Here is a 26800-nt window from a genome sequence, read left to right as displayed (position 1 = left end):
ATCTTGGACAAGGGATTAGATATCTGTCTCAATTTTTCTTGCTTCTCAGTCATATAATCTAATTTGAGATTTACATTTTTATTTTTATCTAATGGAAGTCTCACATTTTACTATTAGGACCCTTAAACAGATGCAGAGTCTGTGGATAGCAAAAGTCCCACTTAATACAAGTAAAAGATGCTAAACACAAGGCTAATATTTATAGCAGAATCATTGCCACACCACATGTTTTAAAATTCAGAATGCATCCCTGGAATGTACTGTATACTTACAAACTTATATATGAATGAGATGGCTTTAAGAATTGGCCAACATGATTTTTCAAACTTAAATTTCATTTACACATTCCAAATTCAATATTTGGATCGATGTGCGCTTGATTTGTCCCTTATGACTATCTTTTTGGACCTCATGTAAGATCCTAAATATCATTGTTTGGGGTCCACTTCTCTACTAGTTGGACCAATATAGTACTCAGAGCTAATCCCAACAAAATCTTTGGTTCCAAGAAGCAACCGTTTTTGGTGATTTTTCAACTCACCTATGTAAACATGGCATAAAATTAACCACGAAAAATGCAATTAAGAGTACCGTTTTAATTGGATCAAACAACAGTATTGGTTCGCGAGGGGTGAATGACCAATGTTCCGCAAATCCAGTGTTAACTCTCCGAGTTTATCGAGTTTACGTTTTTAGGTACCGAAATCGTGTTAATTTGGAGGTAAACTCGGTTTCTGATAAAATCGGAAAGTTTGATGAGTTTGACCGAGTTAACACTCGGAAAACTCGTGTAAACTCGAACGAGTTTACCGAGTTTTACGAGTTTACATCTAAAAATAAATAAAAAAATAGGCCCGTTTTTTTCAAAACCCAAATTCCTTTTCTGCAAGCCGCAAGCCCAAAGACTGAAACGTTTATTGAACAGTTATCTTTATAGTAACACGTTGTTAGCTTCCTGAAATAAAACGTTTCTTTTTTATTTTGTCTTTGAGTTCTCAAACTATGAACATGGGAAATTCTGATTGCGACGCCAGTGGTTGCAACGTCAGTTATATATTAGCTTATATATGTCATGCATATAATAAATTCTATATCATTTTAATTTTAGGTAAACTCATACGAGTTCTCGAGTCGAGTTTACGAGTCAAGTTTACCTAGGCAAAACGAGTTGAGGTAAACTCTCGAGTTGCAAAACCTTGTGCATGACATTGAATTAAGAGCAACCAAAACCTGAATAGCAAGTTTATCCATTCATAAGGTATGTTCATCCTCAAGCGGAAACTTTTTCTCCTTGCATTCATGTTGGATCACATTCATCAACGAAATACGTAGCCTGACCACCACATTGTCCAAAAGACTTTCGATAGACCTCGAACTTGAACAAAGAGTTCATTTTTCTTGGTAATAGAAAATCCTCCTAAATCAAGGAACTTAAAAAACGTATTGTATCAGGATTTTGGAGGGCTTAAAAAAATTCTTCAAATTCTTTCCATGTTAAAATGTTCTCAAAATTAAAAATATTAATCACAAGACTAAATAATCCCAACCATGAAAAGAGGAATCATAACATTTGCTAACCGGAACTACATAAATGACTTCAAGACTAAATCTTCACCTAAAACCTTCATGCTAGTTTTACTCAGTGAAAAACTTATTATATTTTGTGACCTTTTGTCTTTGTTGGTTATACCAACAATCAATTTTTACCATCATAAGCCAATTTATCATGCCGACGCGTATCCTAAAAGCACATGTTAAGAAATGAAATATAAAAAGATTTTTAAAAATGGCATAGATTCAATTTCCTAAGAGTTTAAAAATTATTTTTTTCAACACAAATTTCAACTTCTGTATTCTTTAACTCGTGTCCTTGCCCCAAGGGCAATACCATGTAACAATATATAAACTAAATGTTGAAATTGGGGTCTAACTCATCCTTACAAAACCGGTTCATAACAAAACCAGTTCATAAGGTGAGGAGTGTCTCCATTTAACTCTTTTTGGGCTAGGTGCGTGGATAGGTAGGCGGCCCTTGAATTCAACAAGCTCTGATACCATGTTGAAATTTGGGGTCTAACTCATCCTTACAAAACTGGCTTGTAAGGTGAGTCGGCCCTTGAATTCAACAAGCTTTGATACCATGTTGAAATTTGGGGTCTAACTCATCCTTACAAAACCGACTTGTAAGTGAGGATTGTCCCCACTTATAAATACATTGTCAGACCATCACCTATCCGATATAGGATTCGGGTTTTCCAAATACTAAATTTAATTAGTTCCTCAAGCATAGGATTTGCTAATGCAGTAAAGAATCACAACCATGACCACTAGCAGCTAGTTGAGACCACAGCAGTTATTTTCTCTCAAAAACTTGTGGATATGGATGTTTTGTCTGTGTCTGATTGGCTTATCTTCCACGTTGGACACTTTCAAAATCAATAATCTCTGCGCGTATCTTATCTTAATATTCTTAACATCCAAATTTCTAGCCTAAACTTCAAATCCTTAAGACTATTGGACACAAGAAAAGATTAAATCACAAAATTAGAAAATAGAATCTTTTATTCCTGCTGCATGCTTCATCGTATGAATTCTGCAAATGTAAAAGCATAATAATTCTGTCAATTTTTTAAACAAGCAAAATATTAATCACTTTATTTTTTGTTTGTTTTAACCGTAGAAGAAAATACTACTCCTTATAATGTTGGTTAAGTTAAGAGAGACTTAAAGTGTTGAGTGTGATTTAAAAGGACCTCACCTCACACATGTTGCATGAGATTGTTTGTCATTTTTGAAGTGTGAATTCATAGTATTTGAAGCAAAAAAACAAATCTTTTCTATCAACATGCAACCTCTTAATTACTCTTACACGGAATTATTTTTTTATAAGCGATAAAATTTAAGTATTATCGGTATTATGTTGAGTAGGATCAGACTCTCGCTCTCCTAAGTCCTAACCATTCTACTCTTTAACTCTCTTATAAAAAAATTGGACTTAACATTAAAACTAATGTATAATTCTCTGCATATGCCGTTCTTATCGTTCCTCTCACAAAATAATTTGTGAGAATTGTACTCTATTTTTAGTGAGGAATAGTAAAAAAAAATGTCTAAGGCATTCTACCTAAGTTTGTCCTTCTCCAAATCCAAGATTAAATCCCATCTAACAAAGTTGTTGCTCCTCACAAACACTTTCCTTCAATTCCCTCCCTTAAGAGGCGCCATGACTAGTCTTCCTCATACCCAACTTTGTCTTGAAGTATATATGGAGTCAACATCATAATTTGACAAAGTCACACGTTCAATTTCCATGAACTTACCAGAATCCTTGGCATCTAAGTATATTAATTTCTCTTTGCATTACCTTCTTTTCCTCACAGCTTACTTATATTATATTTGCATGTAATATATAGGCAGCCATTCCATACTAAGATTTTCCTACAAACATTATTAGATTATGTGAGCAAAAAATATTGAAACAAAATGCATTACCTTTCAACTGTTACTCAAGCACTTGCAAGAATATGGCTATTTTTTTTCTTACTCATCCCTTTTGCTCTCATTTACAGTATCCGAGATGAAACTATGAATTCAGACAACAAAGTTATATCCATTGGGGTGATCATTGATGGTGATTCTCGTATTGGGAAAGAACAAGAAGTAGCCATGGACATTGCAGCCCAGAGCTACAACAACACTTCAAAGAACTACAAGTTAGCTCTCTACTTCAAGAACTCCACAAAGGATACCCTCAAGGCCATCAGAATTGGTTAGTATATCTAGTATTTGCTGAGAAAAAGATTAAAGTTTTCATTCCCTTTTGGTTAACTTTCTTAAATGTGTATAATAAAGAATGTGAGATCCTTTATTGCAGCTGAAGAGATGATTAATGTGCAAAAGGTGCAAGTGATTATAGGGATGCAAACATGGCAAGAAGCAGCTATGGTGGCTGAAGTAGGAAGCAAAGCTCAAGTTCCTATCATATCCTTTGCAGCTCCTACCATTACCCCACCATTGATGGAAGCTCGGTGGCCTTTTCTGGTGAGACTAGCTAACACTGGTACAGCATATATAAAATGCATTGCAGAAATAGTGCAGGCTTATAGCTGGAAGAAAGTAGTAGTAATCTACGAAGATGACGGGTACGGTGGAGATTATGGGATGCTAGCTCTGCTAGCTGAGGCACTTCAGGATGTGGATTCAATGATCGAGCACCGCTTAGTCCTTCCACCAATTTCTTCTCTACAGGATCCAGAAGAGCTGGTTAGTGAAGAGATGCTAAAGTTAAAACAAACACAATCTCGGGTTTTCATAGTGCTGCAATCATCAGTAGAAATGGCAATTCATGTGTTCAAAGAAGCTTCAAAAGTTGGACTAGTGGATAAAGAATCGGTTTGGATGATCCCGGAGAGCGTAAGTAATTTGCTGGACTCTGTCAATAAGTCTGCTATTTCTTATATGGAAGGTGCTTTAGGAATTAAGACCTACTACTCAGAAAGAAGCAGGGAGTATAAAGAATTTGAGGCTCAATTTCGGAGAACGTTTTGGTCAAAGAATCCTGAGGAAGATAACCGATACCCAGGATTTTATGCTCTACAAGCATATGATAGCATTAGCATTGTAACTCAAGCTTTGAACAGAATGAAAAGTAGGAACAATAGCAGCCCAAAGACTTTACTAAGAGAAATACAGTCTAGCAATTTCATTGGTTTAAGTGGCCATATTCAACTTGAATCTGGCCAACTCATGCAGAAGAATCTTGTCTTAAGGATAGTAAATGTGGCTGGGAAGAGTTACAAGGAATTATGCTTTTGGACTCAACAACATGGATTTACTACAATCCACCATGCAGGACAAGGTGGAAATAAGGTTGCTGGAAATACAAAATGTTTCAGGGGTGTACGGTGGCCTGGGAATATGGCCCGCTATCCAAAGGGATGGAACATGCCTACTGAAAAAAATCCATTGAGAATTGCAGTCAGAAGCAGAACCTCGTTTTCCAGGTTTGTCAAGGTTGAGTATGGCCAGAGTGGAGAGCCTGATAAATATAGTGGATTCTGCATTGAAATTTTTGAGCAAGTACTAAACCATTTGGGGTACGATCTTCCATATAGGTATTATCCCATCAATGGAACCTATAATGATTTGGTTCAGCTTGTCTATAACAAGGTATCAAATCTTTCTTTTCTTTTCTTTGAAATGAAATGCTTAACTTTGGTTTCTGTTTGATTATCGTCCTCCTCCCTATCAACTCAAGACTAGGCCTTTCTGTGATGATGTATTCAACCATACTATAGAGGAGCTCTCAAATAAGTTTATAATTAGCAATATTTAATAACTTGCACTAAATGCAACTTTTTGAGAATAAATATGTTTTCACTATATTGATTTGGACTTTTTGTTTATGTGTGGTTAAACAATGATGAAGACTTATGATGCTGTTGTTGGGGACATGACCATAATAGAGGAAAGATTGCCGTATGTGGATTTTACAGTGCCATATGCAGAATCAGGATTGTCAATGGTAGTTCCGATGAAGCCTGGAGAGTCAGCATGGATGTTTATGAAGCCATTTACCTTAGAATTGTGGCTGGTTACAGGTGCAATCTTGGTTTACACAATGTTAGTTGTTTGGTATCTCGAGAGAGAACCGAACCCAGAGTTTCAGCTCAGCACAGCTCTTTGGTTTACCTTCTCCTCTTTGTTCTTCGCTCATAGTGAGTATCAATTTATTTTATCAGTAGGAATCAAACTTGGTACTCCGCGGTTTACAACACTCACACACACTGCACATCAACCACTTGCACTAGACCCCAATGGTCCATATCAATCTCAAACTTCCTAACAATTTTGATGCGAAATAAAATTATGCAAAACAGACAAACCTGTTAAAGAAAGCTCCTAATTTGAAACATTGAATTGAACTCAAGTAATGTCTATGCTTTCATTTTGCAGGGGCAGAAATGCACAGCAACTTAACTCGAGTGGTGATGGTCTCATGGCTCTTTCTTGTATTGATTGTCACCTCAAGCTACACAGCTAGTCTTTCTTCAATGCTCACAGTTAAACAGTTGCGACCAAATGTAACAGACATTCAGTGGCTGAAGAACAACAACAAGAAAATTGGTTGTGACGGCGACTCATTTGTTAGGATGTTCCTAGAGAAAGTTGAAAAGTTCAAGCCAGAGAATATCATAAACATTACCGATGAATACAAATATGATGATGCATTCTCTAATAACAGCATAGCAGCTGCTTTTCTTGAGCTCCCATATGAAAAAGTATTCATCAGTGAATACTGCAAGAGATACACTGGATTCACTCCTAGAACTAGATTTGGAGGATTGGGCTTTGTAAGTAATGATACAATATAACATATTAATGCCCTTCTTCATCCTTGATTTTTTAATTACCCTTACTTAATATTACATTCAATAAATATCCTTGTATGAAGTTGAATTCAGTCAGAAGTGAGACTAACTATTTATGAATTCAAGTATTGTAATATCGAATATATGAACTAAAGATCGTGTAATTTCATGCAGATGTTCCAGAAAGGCTCTCCTCTAGTGAAAGATGTATCGAAAGCTATATTGCATCTCTCAGAAAATGCAGACTTGAAAAGATTGGAAGAAAAGTGGTTAATTTCCTCACAGGATTGCTCCAACAACGTTACATCCTCGAACGATACGAGTAGTTTGAATCTTGGAAGCTTATGGGCTCTATATGTCATGTCTGGTGCTACTTCTACTATTTGTGTGCTAATACAAACCATCAAGTGGCTAAAATCCAATCAGCCACATGAAGACTTGCCACCAGAAGAAGGCAATGGCACGGCAAGTGATAAAAGGGTGTGGAAAAAGGCGATCGCATTGGCGAAGCAGATTTATAGCAAAAAGCACAATAATTCAAGCAAGGAACAAGATGTAATCGATTGTTCTTCGAGATCAGGTCATGCGAGCATCGCTGATACCCCTGAGCATTCACAGGAACTCGCTTCTATACCAAAAGACGTACATATTACACCATATAACACAGAAACTTTAGAACCACATGGACATCAAAATAATTGTCATATCAGACACTGTACAAACCAACTTTAAGTAGTTAGGAATAGTTAGAGTAACTAGTTACTGAGGAGATTCAATTGTGTAAGTATTGAAAAATAGTAGATTCATTCATATCATTCAATAAAATTGCTCTTTCTCTTTGTTTGTACCTATCAATTTTCCGTTTCTCCTCTTTGCAGACACATTGGCATTTGGAAAAATACTCGGCATTATATTTTATAATTCATCACAAGTCTCTCATTTCCATGTAATATACCTATGTTTCAATTATCAATTACCCACTCCCTCCATAATTATAACACCATTTACAACCTAAATATAATATTACCATCTACAAATTTCTAGATGCATTTACTAGTCTTTTTTTTCAAAATATATCCCTTATTAATACCCTCTACATTTTTAACCACATATTGACTTTTCAACTACTAATTTTGCTTATATTTCATTCCGGATGGAGTTTCAACGTATCTTGAAATATGAAAAATTAACATTAAATATATCTATACACAAAGGGAAAATTTGATAATAGTTACTTACGATTGTGACTATTGGAATGATAGGCCTTCCTTTCTATTGATTTTCAATGATACATATACAATGTGATGTCAGTTTCTCTGTATATTTGCTATACAATCATGACTATTTAATGACAATTATATTTTAATAATAACAATAATATTCTAATAATGACAATGATATTCTAATAATTCTAATAGTGACAAATTTATTTCTACAACTTTTCTTAATACTCGTAATTTTTGTAAGATGATCTTGTAAAACGCGACGGAGAGAACAATATTATTCTCTAAAAAAATTAATATGGTTATGCTTAGCACTAATACATCTCAAAATATGATTAACTTAGTATAATCGAGTGCTCCAAGATTAGAAGATAAAATAAAAATAAGCAATGAGAAAGGTGAGAAAATAGAGGGAGATATTGTGGGGACCTGACCTGAGACATGTCGTTTAGTTCTAATACTTTGCTCATGAAGTAGCTTAAAACGAAGAGCTGTCTTGTGATGTTTGGTCATTCTAATTTTCTAATAATCATCACTTTTCGTTTATATTATAAAGTGACAACAAATTTGAAACAAAATATTCCAAATGAGACACTTTATGGAATGGAGACCTTTACTATAATCATTATATTATCACATTTGTTTTGTTTTTAACCATTTTTGGTTTAGACCTTTTCTTTCATAAAGGAAAGTGTGTTCATAACTTTATATGTGTGTGTTTTGTATGGTTTTGGATTGGACGGAGAAACTGAGAGAATTGGTACAATGTTGATGCATTGTTTATTCTATACATGCTAAATAATATTTGACATCTTAACTTGAGCTCTAAGATGAAACCTAAATGAATAATAATGTTTCCATGCGCATCTAAAAGTGGTCCATGTGTCTTTCTTATTTCACATGCGGTGTTAGCAAGAAGTGATTGTTGTATTCTACGATGTATTAGCTTTGAGAGAACCAATTATACAAGTAACTTAGGGTAGAAATATTTTCAAGCCCAATTCTTTTGCACACTTCAACAAATTAAGACCAATAAGTTTCTGTTCTCTAATCTATTTTATTCAAAGTGATATTTATTTGATAATAGTATTTCCATTTAATTTACTATTCGTGATTCTATGTCTAACTCTTCCAACACTTTTGCATCTATTAAAATAATTTGTGACAGTTGTACCCAATTTTTAGTGAGGATTAATGCCTAAAGCACTCTACCTAAGTTTTCTCCTCAAACAAATTACTGCTCCTCCCAATTACTTTCCCTCCCTTGATAGGAGGTACTATGACTAGCCTTCCTTCTAGAAACTTGCAGGCCCTGTCTATTCTCTTCTGTTGCCCAACTTTGTCTTGAGGTATGGAGTCAAAATCATAATTGACAAAATCGAACGTTCAATTTCCATGAACCTACCAGAATCCTTTGCATCTAAGTGATATTAATTTCTCTTTATAATACCTTACTTTGGTACATGTAACAAATTTTTAAACAAGGCTAGTAGATTATGTGAGCAAAAGATATTGAAACAAAATGCATTACCTTTCAACCATTCCTCGAGCACTTGCTAGAATTCGGCACTTTTTATGAAATGAAGCTCCATGCAACCCTGTCTTAATTAACAAGTAATGTCTTAGTTTTCATCTCGCAGGGGAAAATATGCACAGCAGCTTAACTCGAGTGGTGATGGTCTCGTGGCTCTTTCTTGTATTGATTCTCACCTCAAGCTACACAGCTAGTCTTTCTTCAATGCTCACATTTAAACAGCTGCGACCAGATGTCACAGACATTCAATGGCTGAAGGACAACAACAAGAAAGTTGGTTGTGACGACGGCTCATTTGTTAGGACGTTCTTAGAAAAAGTTGAAAAGTTCAAGCCAGAGAATATCATAAGCGTTTATGAATACAAGTATGATGAAGCATTCGCTAATAACAGCATTGTAGCTGCTTTTCTTGAGATCCCGTATGAAAAAGTATCGATGAATACTGCAAGAAATACACTGGCTCCACTCCCAGTATTAGATTTGGAACAAAAGGGACCTTGGGAATCTTAACTCTCAAATTGACTGGAATTTAACTCTTGCTTGTATAGAATTTAATTGTACTCATATTCTTAGAGAAGTCTGTGTAGCAGCCAATGTTCTAGCTTTGTTTCGGCAGTGTTTGCCTCTGTTCTTTCATTGTTTCCTTTTTGTCTCAGGATAGTCTTGGACTTCTTTACTTTCGGGTTTCTCTGATGTAAAAAGGTTCAGGCCTCTCCTGGTTTTCTTTTATTTTACTAGCCTGATCAAAAAAAAAAAAAAACACATTAATGTCCTTCTTCACCCTTTACAAAAATAAAAGGAATATATTAATGAAAGGAATAAATCCCAAGTAATGTGAGTTCCTCTTGAAAATAAGCAATCAAAGGTATATGTACCCTTAACATTCAAGGGTTGATACAATTAGTTGTCTCCTTCAAAGATAGTCTTAAAGCTCTTTTTGAGTTATGATCTTTTTTTTTTTTTATTGAAATTGAGTTATGATCACTATACACACCAGAACAACAATAACCAAGCCTAATCTGACTAAGTAGGGTCAGCTACATGGATCAAACGACGTCATAATGGTCTACCATATATCATATATCTATAAAAACTTATATTAATCTCTAGGTTTTTCTTGATAGTTTCTCTTATAAATTTTCTAGGTCTTCCTCCACCTCTAGCGGTTTGACTACCCGCAATTTGATCTACCTTCCATCTCTCTCTAATGCTGACATTACTAATCTTATCCCGCATCCAACGTAACATTTTCATGTCTGCTACAAAATATTCAACTTCATCGTTCTACATCTTCTATCAGCCATAAAACAAAAGTCATCTTGAGTGTGTGTGTGTGTGTGTGTGTTTTATTTTCCTTTTTTTTCTTCTGTAAATTGGGTTATAGTTTGCTATTTGAAAAATGTTAAGCAATCTTGGTTAGATTCTTTTGAATGAGTGAATTTGAATACTTACTAATTTTCATATAGTTGAATAGTCATTAGTATATATCTTATTAAATTCAACAAATATCATTGTATGATGCTACATTCATTCAAGTGTCAAACAAGTTATTTGTGAATTTTAGTATTACTATATCGGATATATAAAACAGAGATAATTTAATTTGACACAGATGTTCCAGAAAGGCTCTCCTCTCGTGAAAGATGTATCGAAAGCTATATTGCATCTCTCAGAAAATGCAGAGTTGAAGAGATTGGAGGAAAAGTGGTTACTTACCTCACAGGATTGCTCCAACAACGTGACATCCTCGAACGAGACAGATAGTGTGAATCTTGGATGCTTAAGGGCACTATATGTCATCTCTGGTGCCACTTCTACTATTTGTGTGCTGACATCAACCATCAAGTGTCTAAAATCAAGTCAGCCACATGAAGGCTTGCCAGCTGAAGGCAATGGCACACCAACTGATGAAATTGTGTGGAAAAAGGTTATTACATTTGCAAAGCAGATTTATAGCAAAATGCATAATAATTCAAGCAAGGCATGGGATGTAACTGACTGTTCTTCGAGATCAGGTCATGCGAGTAAAGCTGACACCCCTGAGCAATCACAGGAACTCACTTCTCTGCCAAAAGAGGTACATACGACAACACGTGACATAGGAACATAAGAACTACGTGCACTTCAAAACAATTGGCATATCAAACACAGCACAAAACCATGCTAGATTGTGTTAGGATAAAGAATAAAGGAGAGTTAAAGTGGTTAGGAATAGTTAGAGTAATTAGTTAGTAGTTACTATGAGGAGATTCAATTGGGTTAAGTACTGAAAAATAGTAGATTCGTTCATATGATTCAATAAAAATGTTCTTTCCTTTTGTTTGTACATATCAATTATCCAATTCTCCTCTTTAGGTTTGTAACAGACTTTTCACATACACATTGGAATACACTGCATTATATTTTATAATTTTTGTACTTTAGTTTCTTTTGAATATGTGTGTGGAGTGTGGAAATATTTCAATAATGACATAATTAAACATTATTTCATTGGCTAATACTAATTTTAAAAACATTAGTTCTCTCTTTTAACTAAAGCCTTATGTGATTTCTTAGAATTTTAGTCTTTCATATTTTACCATAATAGTGTCTGATACGATTAACTTACTACTTTATTACTTGATACATATGAAACTAATTTTTCTCTCTATTTTTTTCCTCTCACTCTGTCAACAAGTACATACATACACTTATTGTTGTTGTGTTGCTCTCTGGACTCTGATGAGATGGGATGATCCAAATGGTTCGCAAGCATGGTATTTTTAGGCGTGTAAAACCGTTTCAACCACTTGAATTTATGGCTATGTAGAAATTAATCACAGTGCCAGCCAATGGTGCCAACCAATTTGTTTGACTACAAGAACGAAAAAAACATTTTGTCAAAATTACTGCCATGTGCCATGCAAAAGTCATCAAAATGGCTTTACAAATTTCCTACGTTCACAACATTTGCATAAAAATGAAGAAACACTAAAACAAAGGCATTTATCCGCGGCTAAATATAGATTTTTAAAATTTCTTACGTATATTCAGCTCAATTGGTCTACTCTTTAGTCTATATATATATATATATATACACACACACACACACACATATAGGGGGCATATCAAGTGAGAATGAATAAGTTATATGAGAATGATAGGAATAATTATCAACCTTTGGATTAAAATGAATGGTTAGGATTAAAAGGCTCCAATTTAATACTACCGTGCCTCTCCCTCATCAATCTCTCTATCTTCTAATACCCTTTCTCCTTCCCAGTTCCACTCGACCCATATAACATCTGTGTTTTCTATTTTGAAGGCTAGAACTTGAATCAATGGCTGCACACTTTATTAACATAATTAATTGACACAATTTTTCTTCTGTTTTACGATTTAAACACAGTCTTTAAGAGAAAAAGGAACAATTTCTGAATCAATTGAAGTGGCTAATAACAAATCTTCCAAATTTGAGAGAGTTTTATGATAAAGATGAGAAGGGAAATAAATAAAAGAAGTAAAGGGTGAAGAATTAGAAAGGAATGTTAGAAACGAAGAAGAAAGGGAGAAGAACCAAGAAGAGATCACGGGTGAGAGAAGAAGAAAGGTCACAACACATGGGTTTTTGGGTGTTTTCACATTAAATTGGAGCCTTTTAATCTTAAACATTCATTTTAATCTAAAGGTTGATAATTATTCCTATCATTCTCACATAACTTATCCATTCTCACTTGATATGCCCATATATATATATAGGGTTATGTTACAAGCCACCCTTTGGTGGTGTCTTTTATCAAGTCACACCTTAAGGTGTGATTTTCACTTTTTAGTTATAACTTTGATAAAAGACACCTTCATAAAAGTAAGTTGGTGTCTTTTCGCAAATGCTCATAGAGTAACTTGATAAAAGACACCTTCATAAAAGGTGTCTTCTATCATAACCCATATATATATATATATATATATATATATATATATATATATATGAGAATTTAGGGAGTATAGGAATATTAGGCAGTTAAAGAAAGATGATAGAAGGAGAAATCAACAACTTCATCATGGTTTGGACCGTAGCCACAACTTTGTTTTTGTATAGCTACACAATCGGGAAGGTGATTCCCAAAGGCAAAAAGCGACTTGTATCCCTTTCTCCACCCATACTCATCCTTCTCCTTCTCCCTGTAAGGCTCACGTCTGTCCATCTTGGAAGTTGTTCTTCATTCTTCCTTGCTTGGCTTTCCACTTTCAAGCTCCTTCTCTTCGCTTTCGCCAAAGGTCCCCTCTCATCAAATCCTCCTCTCTCTCTCCCTCACTTTGTACTCCTAGCCTCCCTTCCCATCAAATTCCAACACAACAATAACCACACAAATAAAAATCAAATTAAAGTTGCACCTCTAAATTGGCGCGAGTTAGTAGTCATGTCCATTCTCTCGTATTTTTTTATTCCTAGCTATGAGAAGAGAGAAAGTTTTCATCCATTAATTTTGATGCCGTTACACGGTCTCCATTTGTACACTGGATTGGAAATATTTCTTGCTTTGATTACTACAATCGCTAGTAAAGTTGCACAAGTAGAATTGGAGCAACCTTTCAACAAACCCTATCTAAGCACATCGGTGCAAGACTTTTGGGGAAGAAGATGGGACATTATGGTCACACGTATCCTACACCCTGCCATATACGAACCAGTGTTGAAGGCAGCAAGCCATGTCATAGGAAGAAAATGGGCCCCAATCCCTGCTGTAATGGCGACATTTACCGTGTCAGGGTTGATGCATGATTTGATCTTCTATTACATGAAGAGGGAGAAGGCCACATGGGAGGCTTGGGAACCATGTTGGGATTCAATGTGTTTCTTTTTCATCCATGGGGTGTGTGTGGCTCTTGAAATTGCATACAAGAAGATCTTCAAACCGAAACACCCGTTATTACCAAGGGTTGTGTCTTGTACCCTCACAATGGCCTTCGTTGTGTCTACTGCGTTATACCTCTTTGTTCCGGCTCTTGTAAGGTCTGGTGCAACATTCAAACAAAATATCTAGAGTTTCTTTTTGAAGAAAAATATCTAGAGTTTCTATTGTACTTTATTTTTATTTTGATATTGTAAGTTTAATTACATTAAATATATTACCTTAGTTGATAATGGGCCTGGTAGTCGAGATGTTGGTTCAAGATTTGTCAGTTTCTTAGAACCGGTGTTGAACCACGGTGGTGTTGCCTATGTTCACTCTCTTCTTGCTGTCTGCACAAGCAGCAAGGTTCAAGATAGTAATCACAGTTAACGGTGGAAGCATTAATGATTGCATTGATTTAGTACATGATTGTTGGTTTCAACATTTCAATGAAACTTAGTGGTGTTCAGCGCGGTAGCTAACATTTTATAGCTCTCACGTCAAGTTTGAGAATAGGGTATCTTAACTAATACTCCCTCCGTCCCTCTATATAAGCACACTTTTATTAGAGGCAAACGGTGCTTATATAGGGACGGAGGGAGTACTTCCTAATTTTTATTGATAAACCATAAATGTGACGTGCATTAATTATGGCACATCCTATGTATTAATAAAAAAGAATAGCAACCAAAAAAAGTTGGGAGGCAAATTAACCCAACAAAGTTGAGTAAAACGATATGTCGGCATATCAAACGGATCTCAAAAAAATCAGTCCTAGTAAAACTAGGATATATAGATCACCATTCAGAATCTACAATTGTTTTACAAAATATCAACAAAAAAAGTTTCACTTATATCGGAAAGTCACAAGATTGCGGTTTCTTCGAGCATTTTGAGATACAAAATCATTTCAAATGTCTTCTATTTCTCAAATCTATTTTTCACAAAAGTAATTGTCTTATAAACAACAATAAGAAAATAGTTCATTCTTATGTCACTATTTCTCAAAAACATATTCTTAATAATTTATGTCACTGTTTTGAAAAAACTAGTTAATCACAATTCGGATTATAAAATCCGAAATAAATCAAATAAGCTTCGAATTATAAAATCCAAACGGGAATGATCAATTTGAAGGCGCTTGAGAAGTGAGTAGGGGGAGAAAAAAATTCAAAAAAAATAAAGTTGAAAGTTTCTTGGGCTTAAATCCGTTAATGTTAGGAATTCTGCTCTTTACACAACAAAAATGCTCATTCCCAACTAAAATGACTATAATGCCCCTGTGTGAGTTAACTCACGCCAGTATAAATATCTGGGTGAATTAACTCACGCTAGTGTAAATCTCTGCGTGAGTTAACTCACATAGCATAAGTTAAGTCACGCAGATTTAACACTATCGTGAGTTAACTCACGCAGGAGTATTTTTGAAATTTTAGTTGGGAATGAGCAAAATGCATTGGGTAAAGAGCAGAATTCAAATGTTAGTGTTAGTGTTCTATAACCTAAAAAAAATTCTGTTAGTGTTTGAGGCATTTGAAAATTGCTTTTTTTCCATTTTAATTTTACTCATTCCCACTCAAACTTTCAAAATTAACTCCGGTGCAAGTTAACTCACGTTACGTACCGAACGTGAGTTAACTTGCGCTAACTGCCGCTGAAAAATAAAAGCCCACGTGACATGAGTATCGTTGGCTAAATATTTCTATTTTACATGCTTCTTTCTACGAGAGCTACCCATCAATCAATAAGGCAATAGAGCTTGCTTACAAACATGGTTGTTTTCTTTGGTTTTTTCTTAAAAGGATATGTTTTTGTATAGTGTTTCAACTAAAGACAAAACTGATCACAAGAAAGCAAATAAAAAGTGTGGTATTATGAACCTTATTCTCATCTGAAACGGAACATTTAGGAAAAAGAAATAAATGAACAAGAAATATAAGCATAGAATCACTTGTAGTTATGGTTTCTTATCATCTACTTTATCTTTGCCACTTTTATTACAACTGCCACATAAATTTCATCAGCAACATCTTCCATCCATCTAAAGTAATCTTGTCTCCAATTCTTCTTGAACCAGAAAGTGTCAATAACTCCCCATAAAGTGCCAATAACATCTTTCACCATGCTTCATAAGAATGTGTTGAAGCTCATGAAAATTGAAAAATTTAGCCAACGGCACTTACGTTACGTGGTTTTTTTTTCCGCAAGTTGTAGGAAACATAAGTTAACTCACGTTCGGTATCCAACACGTGTTAATTTACGCTGAGGTTAATTTTGGACGTTCGGGGTGGAAATGAGCAAAAATGAAAGGGAAAAAAACAATTTTCTTAGGGTTACGTATTACTTTCAAATTAAGCATTTGGGCCTGGTCTATACGGCCCATTGCACCTTTTTTCTTTGCATATACACACTTAGTTTTTTGTTAAGCTTGTTTAACTACATGGCTATAAGCTTTAAAATATTTTGAAATAATTATCTATAAGATAAATAAATTACAACTATTTTTTAGAGAAAAATTACAACTATTAATTTATATATTCTTCAAAAAAAAACTATTAATTCATATATACTAGTAATTTTTAATAGAAAATAGTTTTATCAAAAGAATGAAATTATAAGTATGATTGGATGATTGTTGAATAGAGTTTAGTATTTAATAGTGTGAAATATAAATATTATAATATTTTTGTGTATTATTGTTTATAAAAAAAAATAAAAACATATAATTAATTAAAAACGGTTCAACCCTGGTTGAGCTTCGATCCGACCTTTAAACCCTAAACCCATAAACACACCAGTTTAATGACCGGTTCAATTTTGATTATCTTGTTCTCTTATATAGTGTGTGTTTATGTGGAAGCCCAAACCATATTTTTGGCTCTTATGGTTTTTTAAATTTTATTGTGCTTATGTGAATTTAGCACTTGAATTCAACATTTAATTTTTGTAATTATTCACTTTGTTTTCGCCTTCATCCATTATGTTTTCTGCTATTGCTTATCTTAAGCAACATATAACACTATTTTTTTTCTATATTTGAACTATGATGGATTAAAATAGAAATATCAATAATTAACTCTAATTTAAGTTCATAAATAAGAAAGATTATGGTCTCCAAGTCACACTCCTTTTTGCAGAAGTCTTTGTTGACATCCATTATCACAAAGATACAAAGTGACGAACAAATATACTATCTTTTTGTAGTGAATCTTGTTTGTAATAATCCGTTTAGTTTTAAACTTAGAATGCTTTTATTTGACTTCTGCTCTTTATCCAAAAAAATTTCCTCATTCCCAAGTGAAATGACCAAAATGCCCTGCATGAGTTAACTCCCGCAGCATAAGTTAACTCACGCTAGTGCAAATCTCAGCATGAGTTAACTCACGCTAGTGTAAATCTCAATGTGAGTTAACTCATGCTAGTGTAAATCTCTGTGTAATCTCTGCGTGAGTTAACTCACACAAATTTAACACTAACGTGAGTTAACATGCATAGGGGCATTTTGGGGATTTCACTTAGGAATGAGCAAATTTTTTGGGTAAAGAGCAGAATTCCTTTTATTTTGGAGTTGTATAAAGCTTCTTGTTTTTTCTAGTTCCTTATTGGGCCTTATAGGTGATGGTCAATGAGTAGTTATAAGAATTCTGCTCTTTACCCAACATATTTTGCTAATTCCAAACTAAAATTCCTAAAATGCCCCTGCGTGAGTTAACTCACGCTGGTTTAAATCTGCGTGAGTTAACTCACGCTGGATTTTTCACTGCCATTTTTCACTACCTATTCTTTTGTTTTACAACTTTTATGGTCAATTTTCTTCTATTTCCCTTCACAACTATTTTCGTCAGTGGCTACAACAAACCCATCTCCATTGAATAAACTCAACAAATGTTTTTCACATACTCACATTTCCAATCAAAATCAAGATATATTCTAAAATCAACATTGGATAAGCTACTGATGAAAAATTAAAAAGGGTTACATTGAAACTAGAAAACATTGAAGGGGAAATTACTGGAGAAGATATATTCTGGAATTGATGGAGAAGATACCAATAGTGATAAATCAGTTCAAGTTGGTGAAAACATTGAAGGGGAAATTACTGGAAACAATATAGCAAGGGAAAAATTAAACAAAGGAAAGTGGCCGCAAGAGGGAGAAGAAGAGGATTTAAATATAAGGAAAGTGGTCGCAAGGGAAAAATCCAAACTATTTAATATAGCAGGGGAAAAATTAAACAAACCGCAAGAGGGAGAAGAAGAGGATTTAAATATAAGGAAAGTGGCCGCAGGGGAAAAATCCAAACTATTTAGTCATACAGCAGCGGGACTTAACTCCCATGGACATTTTTGTTCTGTTATATACCTGCGTGAGTTAAGTCACGCAGAAATATAAGGTGACGTGACTTAACTCACGCAGGGGCATTTTAGTCTTTTCAGTTGTGAGCGAGCAATTTTTGTGGGGTAAAGAGCAGAATTCTAGTTATAAATAACAATCATGTTATCATTTTTTAAGTGGTTAATACACAAATTGATATTTTCAATCTTTGATTGAAGGGAGAGTTAGAATTGCTCTTCTAGATTCTTGAATGAACCAAATCTAGATCCTTACAAGAGCATCTTATTCTTGTGGCAGATCCACGATTCGATCTTATCGTTCATCTTGAATGTGGCGATCGTCCTTTTCACTTTTCATCTAATTCCATTTGGTATGTTTTCTTTCTATTCCTAGTTTGGTTAATTTTCTTAGATTTTCTATCATGTCCTTTCATTTTCTATCTCAATTCAAGAAATTTACACTTCGGCGAGAGATCCTCGTATGGTGAATCTTTGTTGAATCCACGTCACAAAGAGAATATCTAAATAGCTTTCTCATAGTGTGTAGATATGGAAAGGCAAACCACAACACTATTAATTCGGTCACAATGAATTGAATTCAGATACGTCGCTTTTTTTTTTTTTTTTGGAAGGGAGATACGCCGCTTCTTATGTGATTTTTTCTATGATTAATATAATTGATTATATGGTTTATGAGATATCTTTGGTTCTAACATAAAAATCTAACACATTTTCAAAACAAACGTTAAACTATAAACTCACTTTAACTGTCAAACGAATTCATAATTTATTTTACAAACTATTTTTTTTTTTTAAGATAACCAAAATCTTACAAAATTAAATAAAATTACACCGCCAATACAATAGCTTTTTCTTTTGCGGTTTTATATATTCACAATTAAATTAATTTTAACACAATCACATTTTATTTCGTATTTATTATTACACACACATTAACACTTTCTAAGGAAAAAATAAGAAAAAAATGTGTTACGTTTGAGAGGCCATAACCGATGAGAAGAAAAAGATATCAAACATGTATTATATGAAGGAAATCATTCATTATTCTAGTTGTTGACAATGAAATCAATGGTGGGTTGGAAAGCCAAGAAGAGGTTGTGGTATGCCTTCTCTGTAGGATGAATTGAATCCCAAAACATATACTTAGATGGGTCAGAGCACACATTTGAAACCTTATTGCACAAAACTGATGCTTCAATGTATCCACTTCCACAACAGCCACTGTTAATATCTTCAAATCCTACCACATATAAATAAATTAAAGAAGAATGTTAGCAGATAAATTAACCTCTTATATGTATTATTATTATGCCCTAGAAAAGAAATTAATATAGTTGTCTTTAGCAAGGGAGAATAAAAAAATTAATTACAAACCATATTTTTGATGTGCTTGAACCATATTGGCTAGGGGTCCATATATGTCAATGTAATAGAGTTTAACATTTGGATTAGATGATTTGAGTTGTAATTGCATTTTGTGTAATTCATTTTGAAGGAGTAGATTGTAATCTCTAGCTGCAGAAGAATATTTATCGATACAATCACGTTGCATAAAAGCATTAGGGGAATGCAAAGTGATCATGAATGGTAGGCATCCCATTGGAGGTACTCCAGCTATTACAATCTTTTGAGCACCTTCTGCCAACAAACCCTATGCAAAAAATAAAAAATAGTCATTAATTTATAAACTTCATTGAGCAATTCTTAACTATGTTTATTTTGAACATGTTAAATATATTATGAAAGGGTCTTGTTAACCGGTGTCCCCGGGACACTGGTTAAGAAATCTATAAATAGAATTTTCTGTCTTGAAAATATAAACTGTCACTTTTATTAAGTAATAATTACATTACTTTTTAATAAAAACTTATTTTCTTTGGTGCTTAACCAATGCCCCGGGGCACTGGTTAACATTCTCCATTATGAAAATATTTCAAGTACTACAACTCGAAAACAAATGAAAGTTAAAATGAAATAAAGGAAAAAGAGAAAAAACCTAAGGAACCTATAAAAATGAAAGGACTGTCCACTAGTACATATATAATACATTTTTATCTTAGGTTTGATGGTGTTGACCAATGCACACGTCTATAATAGAACATTGTGTGCCATGCTTCTTTTTTTTGGAAAAAAAATAGAAGAATTGTTCTGTAAAATATGAAACAAAATTGTATAGATAATAACAAATTGAAAACCAATTCAATCCAAACTAAAATAATTTGGATTGGATCATATCACATTTCATTCTAAAATCAAGCTAATTAGATGATCAAATTAATCAATTAAATTTAAAAAATATATATTAAATAGTGTGAACATGAACATACGGTCAAATTAATCAATTAAATTTAAAAGTTGTTACACAATACTAAGTCAACTAAGAGGTTTGGAAGTGGAACAAGACTTACTCTAATAGTTATCTATGTTGATTTAAAGGAACTACAATTACTGGTTTAATTAACAATTTACAATTATAAAACAAAAAATAGAAAACCAAGTCCAACACTTACCAATAATCGATCAATAATAACATGAAAGTGAGTTATATTCATGTTGATAAACTAGTTTAAGCTTTGAAGCAAATTGTCACATATCGGTTGATTTAGAAAATAGTGTAGATGATTTCACGTATAAAAGAGGTGACTTACGTAGGAAAGCATGGTTTGAGGATAAATTACAACTTTTTTTTTTTTGGTGCAAAGATAAATTACAACTTTAATTACTTAGTGTAATGTCTTCATTTAGTTTGATTATTAATTTAGGGAAAAAAGTCAAGACGTTTTTTTAACAACAAAAGTTAAAACTTTTGATTTTAGAATTATGCGATTCGAGTTAATGAGCAAATGGGAACTTTAATCGAGTCGAGTTCAAGCTTAAAAAAATATTCGTCTCAAACTCGAGTCGAGTTTAATTAAGCTAAATCAAATTTTATCGAATCGAATCAAACCGAGTTGAATCAGATTCGATTCGATTCAACTCATTTTCAACCTTAGTCTATCATAAAGGAGAGAGATTGAGAGTTTCAACTAAACCACTTAAATTAGCCGGTCCCTTTAGACAAACTAATCTTAAGCCAGACTAAAATGGAGCAGATTGGCCAATTTTGCCTCGCCTGCTACAAACACCCTTAATGGTAGGGTAGGGGAAGGGTGAGGTGAGATTTAATGAAATGTTCGAATTGGTTGAAAAGATGACAAGTACGAAATTTTAATAGAGATAGAGAATAATCTACAATTGAAAGTGTTTTCATATTTTTTGTGACTTCTATTTTAATCATTGTTTAAGAATTTATAACACTTTTTTTTTATATGTATACTAAGTAACAAACACACTCTACAATTTAGATACTCCATTCGTCTCTAAATAATAGTCATTTAAGGTTTATGTACGATTATTAAGAAAATAATTAATTGTGTTGATTTTGATAGTAAAATTAGTATCATTTACTAAAACATTCTTATTAATTGTAGTTAGTTGAATAGTTAAGTTGAATGAAATTCAATAAATAAGGATATAATAATGAAAAATAATAATAAATGTTGCATTGCTATTCTAAAATGACAATTAATTTGAGAAAAAGAAAGATGGATAAAGAGACAATTATTGTGACGGAGGGAGTGGAACAGTAAAATATCAAGTTCAAACATGTAAATGAATCCGACCCATCAATATCAACATATCGCAGGCTAGGTTTCGGCCTTAAAAATTTTGACTTGTCAGACTTGAGTCTTGCAAAACTTATAGCTCAGTCTAGTATATTTCCACCGTACTCACTCTGATTCCGCCACAAATAAGTTTTTTTTTTTTTTCTTAACATGAAAACCTTGTTTTTCTTTTACTGGAACATAGTACATTTCTCTAAGTATATTTAGTATATGAAATTCCTTTTAAACAAGTAAATACTTAAATCGATCTCTTCAAAGTAGTCTCTATTGTATGTATACCTATAAAAACAAAAAGTGTACGTATGGTATATGCATATACGTGTTCGTGTATGTAACTGTTTTTCTCGCTTATTATAATCGTATAGTACAATTTATTAAAAGCATAATGATACACTGCACCCACGAATCTAAATTAATTTGGCCTAATAAGTTGGAACATGGTCTTAAACATGATGTTTGATAAAACTCTTCCCAACTTTGGGGGATTAGGCGCATAACCTTTTCATGGGTCAGTAAGTAGTTAGCACTCTTCATGATAAAAATGAGTATTGGACGACATTTATAAAGGAACATTTAATATTAATAAACTAATTAATTAAATACTTTTGATAATTTAAATATTATTTTTCTATAAAAAAAACTGCGAAGGAAAATATTTTTAATTAATTATAGTGATATCAATAACCATTTTAGAAGCGTCCATAAAAGAGTTTTATGAAAAACACAATGATAAGGACTCTACCCTACCATACTTTTTATGATAAGTGTGCTCATCTGTTTTATGATAAACATAATGATACTCTACCATACTGTTTATTTGAATTTAATTTGCTTATTTCAATTATATATCATTTATGTTATCTAAAATTTACATAAATTTCAGATTAGATATTCATGTTGCATGTTTTTATATTTAAATTTGAATTTGTAAAAAAATTGTGTTCCTAAACAAAAATTTATACAAAAAATTATCCATCCAACAAAAATTGGTAGTTAGTTCTTGAGGATTTTTAATTATGTTGTGAATTTAATTATATTTTTTAAACAAAAACAATCTATTTTGAAGATTAAATTTATTCAGAAAATTTCGACCGAATAGTTAGTAAGCTTGAAGTTTCTATTTTCTTTGACAGAATTGAAGTTTCATTATTATGGTATATATAGATTGAGAAAATTCTTCTTATAATTGACTCTATCTCACATTTAGCATGTCTGGCAAATAACTCTTTTTCATTAGAGGCAACAGAGACCTATTTTTCTTCTTAGGTTTCATTCCTCATATATAGAGTTTATTTATATTAAAATAGAAATACTACATGACAGACCACGTTATGAACAGTGGTCCAGTTAATTATTCATGAACTCAATAAATACTGCTAAAATTAACATCAACCGTAGCTCTCTAGTTCCAATGCAACATGATAATCTTGGCAAAATGGCTGGGTTGTCTCTATTACTTTCAACCAACTGTGTTGTATTATGTGAATGGAGAATAAAATTCTAACCAAGTTCTTCCCACTGAATTATTTGATGATAGGAATATTTTTGGAAGTGGACTTCAATTAATTTAAGCTATTTCATCCATCCATTATAAATAAGACCTTTTAAGGATCCATGTGTTAATATGTTATCCGCTCTTAATATGTATGGATATTTTATAAGAGTGTCTAAATAAGACGGCTCGAGTCTCTTTCAATTTAACAAATAGTCTTGACTTTAAATTCAATTCTTGAAAAAAGTTAAAAACACTTAAAAAGTTGGCGCTTATGTGTTTCTATTAGCTTAACTCAAAATATTAGTTTGCAGTTGCGCGTACACATGATATAGCCGATTTATATCCAAAAAGATATCATAGTTATAGAGGTGTCATTTAACTCAAGATTGTCTACTTCATCTAATCTAACTTCTAAATACTAATCATTCACCAGTTCTTGATACATGACAAAATTAAAAATTGTTAATTTCGGAGTGTTTTTGTTTATTATTAAGTTGTTAATTTCAGTGGGGTTGGGTCTTTATTAGTTTTCATATCTACCCTCAACTACACTGTACCTATTATTGTTGCCCCATTTTTTATTCATAATTAGGTGCCATGAATTGTCTGAATCTCTTCATCTTTTTACTCCTTTCTTTCATAAAGTAGTTGTGTGTTTTTATTGATAAAAGTTTGATTAATGACAAAAGCTGGTCCTTACTAAGGTTTGTTTTAGTACTTTTTTTTTTATAATAAAATCAAAATCCCAATTCAACTGGGGACAAAAAAAAATTAATGCTACCTTAGGTTTAAGAAACGAGGTGTATATTTATACGGTAACATAGTATATAAACATGACAATGTTAATACATTAGAATTATAAGTAAAATTATATGTTTTGGTGATATTATTACAAATTACTGAAATTAGCAACCATCATTGGTCACACTAGTTTTCTAAGTAATGTATATTTCAAAAAATATTACTAACTTATAACAAGTGGAAGAACCAATTCAAGAAAATTTACTAAATAAATAAAAATTTGAGAAATCCCAAAATCATAGTACTCTCTAAAGAGAAAAGTTTAAATTCCTATCACTTCTTTGATCTAGACAATTGGGTTAATTAGGAATAATGTATTAGTAGCTTTGAAACTTTTCATGATTAGGGGTAGGGGGTATAGCTTAATTTAAAGTAAGCACGTAAAAAATTGAATTTGAAGTTACTTCAAACTCTCTCCACCATATTATGTGTTTAATATAGTGAATATTCTTTCGTAAGATGTTTCTCTGTAGCAAGAGTTTGACATTGTAATCTCAAGGGACGGAGTTTAAAATTAAATCCTTTGGCATGAGTATGAAATGGTCATTAATGTCATATTAAATAATAAAAATAAATAGTTAATAAATTTACTATTTGTTTATGCAAGAATTACCAACATGATAAAAAAACAATTTACTGGAATTAAGAAAGCAAATCAAACCTGTAAAAATTCCTTCACATGTTGGATCAAGAATTGTTGGTAGCCTAAGAGAGTATAGCTCTTTCTTCTCATTGGCAGAGTGAAGTAATTAAGAGCAAAGTCATTTGTACCAGCACTGCAGAAATACACAGCCTTCTTTATATGATTTTCAGTACTTTCCTTACCAATCACATTTTCCAGCTTATTTTTTAATTCTCTTAAATATTCCAACTGCTTTGGTATTGGAATTACACTCTGAAAAAATAAACAGAGAGAAAAAAATGTAATCTATGACACACATTTACAGAAATAGAGAGAATTTTTTTTTTTTTGAATAAGGTACGTAACATAATTTATTATTGATAAACAATTAATAAAAATAGAAAAAAAAATATTGATAGATGCATACAGTGATAGCTGGTGTAAGAGGGTCAAAACCAGAACCAGCAGAGGCAAAACTAACTCCTGTCATAAGCTCTTCAATATTGGTATTAGCTTTTGGGTCCAAATAAGCTGGAAGAAGCTCTTTTTTCAATCCTACATAAGAAGCTGCAATGCATTCATATTTCATACATTAGTCACATACCATATACTACATGAAAATTAATGAAGAAAAATATCATAGCAAGTTGGTTAATCATTAATTACCAATGTAATCAGTGGCTAATTTTCCATTGGTGAACCTTCCTGTAGGAACTTGGTTTGAAAAATCTTTTCCATATGGTGGAAAATTGCTTCTGAAAAGTGTCTTTATGTAGTTATTGTTTCCAGGGTCTACTGTGGAATCTCCAAACACATAAAAGCCAGGGATTTTATTGTGTAATGATGCTTCAACTCTTGTTGTGAAACATAACAAAAAAAGAATGAAAATCATTTGCATAAAAGAATGTAACAAGTTTCTATCAGAGTTCTTCATTTGGTTTGTTTGGTTGAAACAAGTTCAATTGAGACCTTTGAACTTGTTATACTGAAATGATGTTGCTAGCTCTTGTGTAGTTATAGGCCAAGTATACAAGATTATATAAAACACGACTACATTTATAAGATAAACATAAATAATAATTTTCAATTATTAGTAAGAAAATTAAATATTACATATATGAGCAAACACAGTCATAAATTTAAATAAAGCTCCCTCTTGATTTTTTTTTTCATTAGTGGTTAAAAAATGTCACATTTTGCTATAACTTTTTGAAGGGTTATTTCATTTATGCATAACCTTTTTAAAATAGGGTTGTGATTTTTGTACACCTCATCCACCTTATTTAGGGGTGGGTCTCACACACCCACTCTCCAAGATCAAAACAAGAAGAGAGGAGAGAAATCAAGAGAGAGAATATGTGTAGATTGAGTGGAACGGGTGTCCGCCAATCTTTTCCTTTTAAAATAATATGTAAATGAGTGATTATTTTCTTTTTTTTAACAATAAAAAATGAGATATATTACCACAAGGGAAAAACATTACTACTCTCTAACACAAGGTGTGCAAAGGAGAGCAGAACAAAGTCTACAAAGTATCCTGAATAATTACAGACAAAATATAGTCAACCAATGCCAAACAGACAAGAGGTTGCTGCGACCATATTATATATTAGAGAAATGATAGATACAGTGACAAATTTTATAAAGAAAATTTCAAGACAATGTATTTGCTAACACCTTTCCTTAATTACACACCATTACCTACCTTGATTTCCGGCAAATAACAAATTTAATTGGTTGAAACCTTTTCTTGATCAAGTCTTGATAAAATCTCTCTAGATAAATAGCAATGCTCTATATATTAAACAAAAAATTGTTTTCTCATGACCATATCTTACATGAAAATTTTATCTGTATTAA

The 26800-nt window shown here is 32.8% G+C and overlaps 3 protein-coding genes and 1 pseudogene across 5 annotated transcripts; 3 read left to right on the top strand and 1 right to left on the bottom strand.

Moving 5' to 3' along the window:
- Positions 1-2916: 2916 nt before the first annotated feature.
- On the top strand, positions 2917-7226 carry LOC146944016 (glutamate receptor 2.7-like). Of its 3 annotated transcripts, none has more exons than XM_085742397.1 (6): positions 2917-3339; positions 3570-3769; positions 3875-5169; positions 5429-5717; positions 5956-6353; positions 6546-7226. In XM_085742397.1, exons 1-6 carry the CDS (start codon positions 3311-3313, stop codon positions 7101-7103), a joined length of 2769 nt encoding a protein of 922 aa, XP_085598523.1. In that variant the 5' UTR covers positions 2917-3310; the 3' UTR covers positions 7104-7226. The 3 variants fall into 3 exon arrangements, with proteins under 3 accessions (XP_085598523.1, XP_085598524.1, XP_085598522.1); XM_085742398.1 differs by lacking the exon at positions 2917-3339 and adding an exon at positions 3377-3459; XM_085742396.1 differs by lacking the exon at positions 2917-3339 and having other exon boundaries at positions 3377-3769.
- A 3514-nt stretch (positions 7227-10740) lies between these two features.
- On the top strand, positions 10741-11238 carry LOC146944015 (glutamate receptor 2.6-like). The gene has a single exon (XM_085747907.1). It carries the CDS (start codon positions 10741-10743, stop codon positions 11236-11238), a length of 498 nt encoding a protein of 165 aa, XP_085604033.1.
- Positions 11239-13137: 1899 nt separating this feature from the next.
- LOC146944014 (acyl-CoA--sterol O-acyltransferase 1 pseudogene) lies at positions 13138-14457 on the top strand (annotated as a pseudogene).
- A 4716-nt stretch (positions 14458-19173) lies between these two features.
- Positions 19174-26232, bottom strand: LOC146944013 (GDSL esterase/lipase At5g45960-like). The gene is made up of 5 exons (XM_085742393.1): positions 25607-26232; positions 25368-25507; positions 24980-25213; positions 19732-20008; positions 19174-19597 (listed from the first exon to the last, which is right to left on the bottom strand). Exons 1-5 carry the CDS (start codon positions 25872-25874, stop codon positions 19404-19406), a joined length of 1113 nt encoding a protein of 370 aa, XP_085598519.1. The 5' UTR covers positions 25875-26232; the 3' UTR covers positions 19174-19403.
- Between the last annotated feature and the right edge of the window lie 568 nt (positions 26233-26800).

Source organism: Medicago sativa, chromosome 2, assembly GCF_051527215.1.
Source record: "Medicago sativa cultivar Bolivia chromosome 2, Bolivia_mono, whole genome shotgun sequence".
Lineage (NCBI taxonomy): Eukaryota > Viridiplantae > Streptophyta > Magnoliopsida > Fabales > Fabaceae > Medicago > Medicago sativa.
Note: the sequence above shows the minus strand (reverse complement) of the source record. Positions and strands in the feature narration are given on the sequence as shown.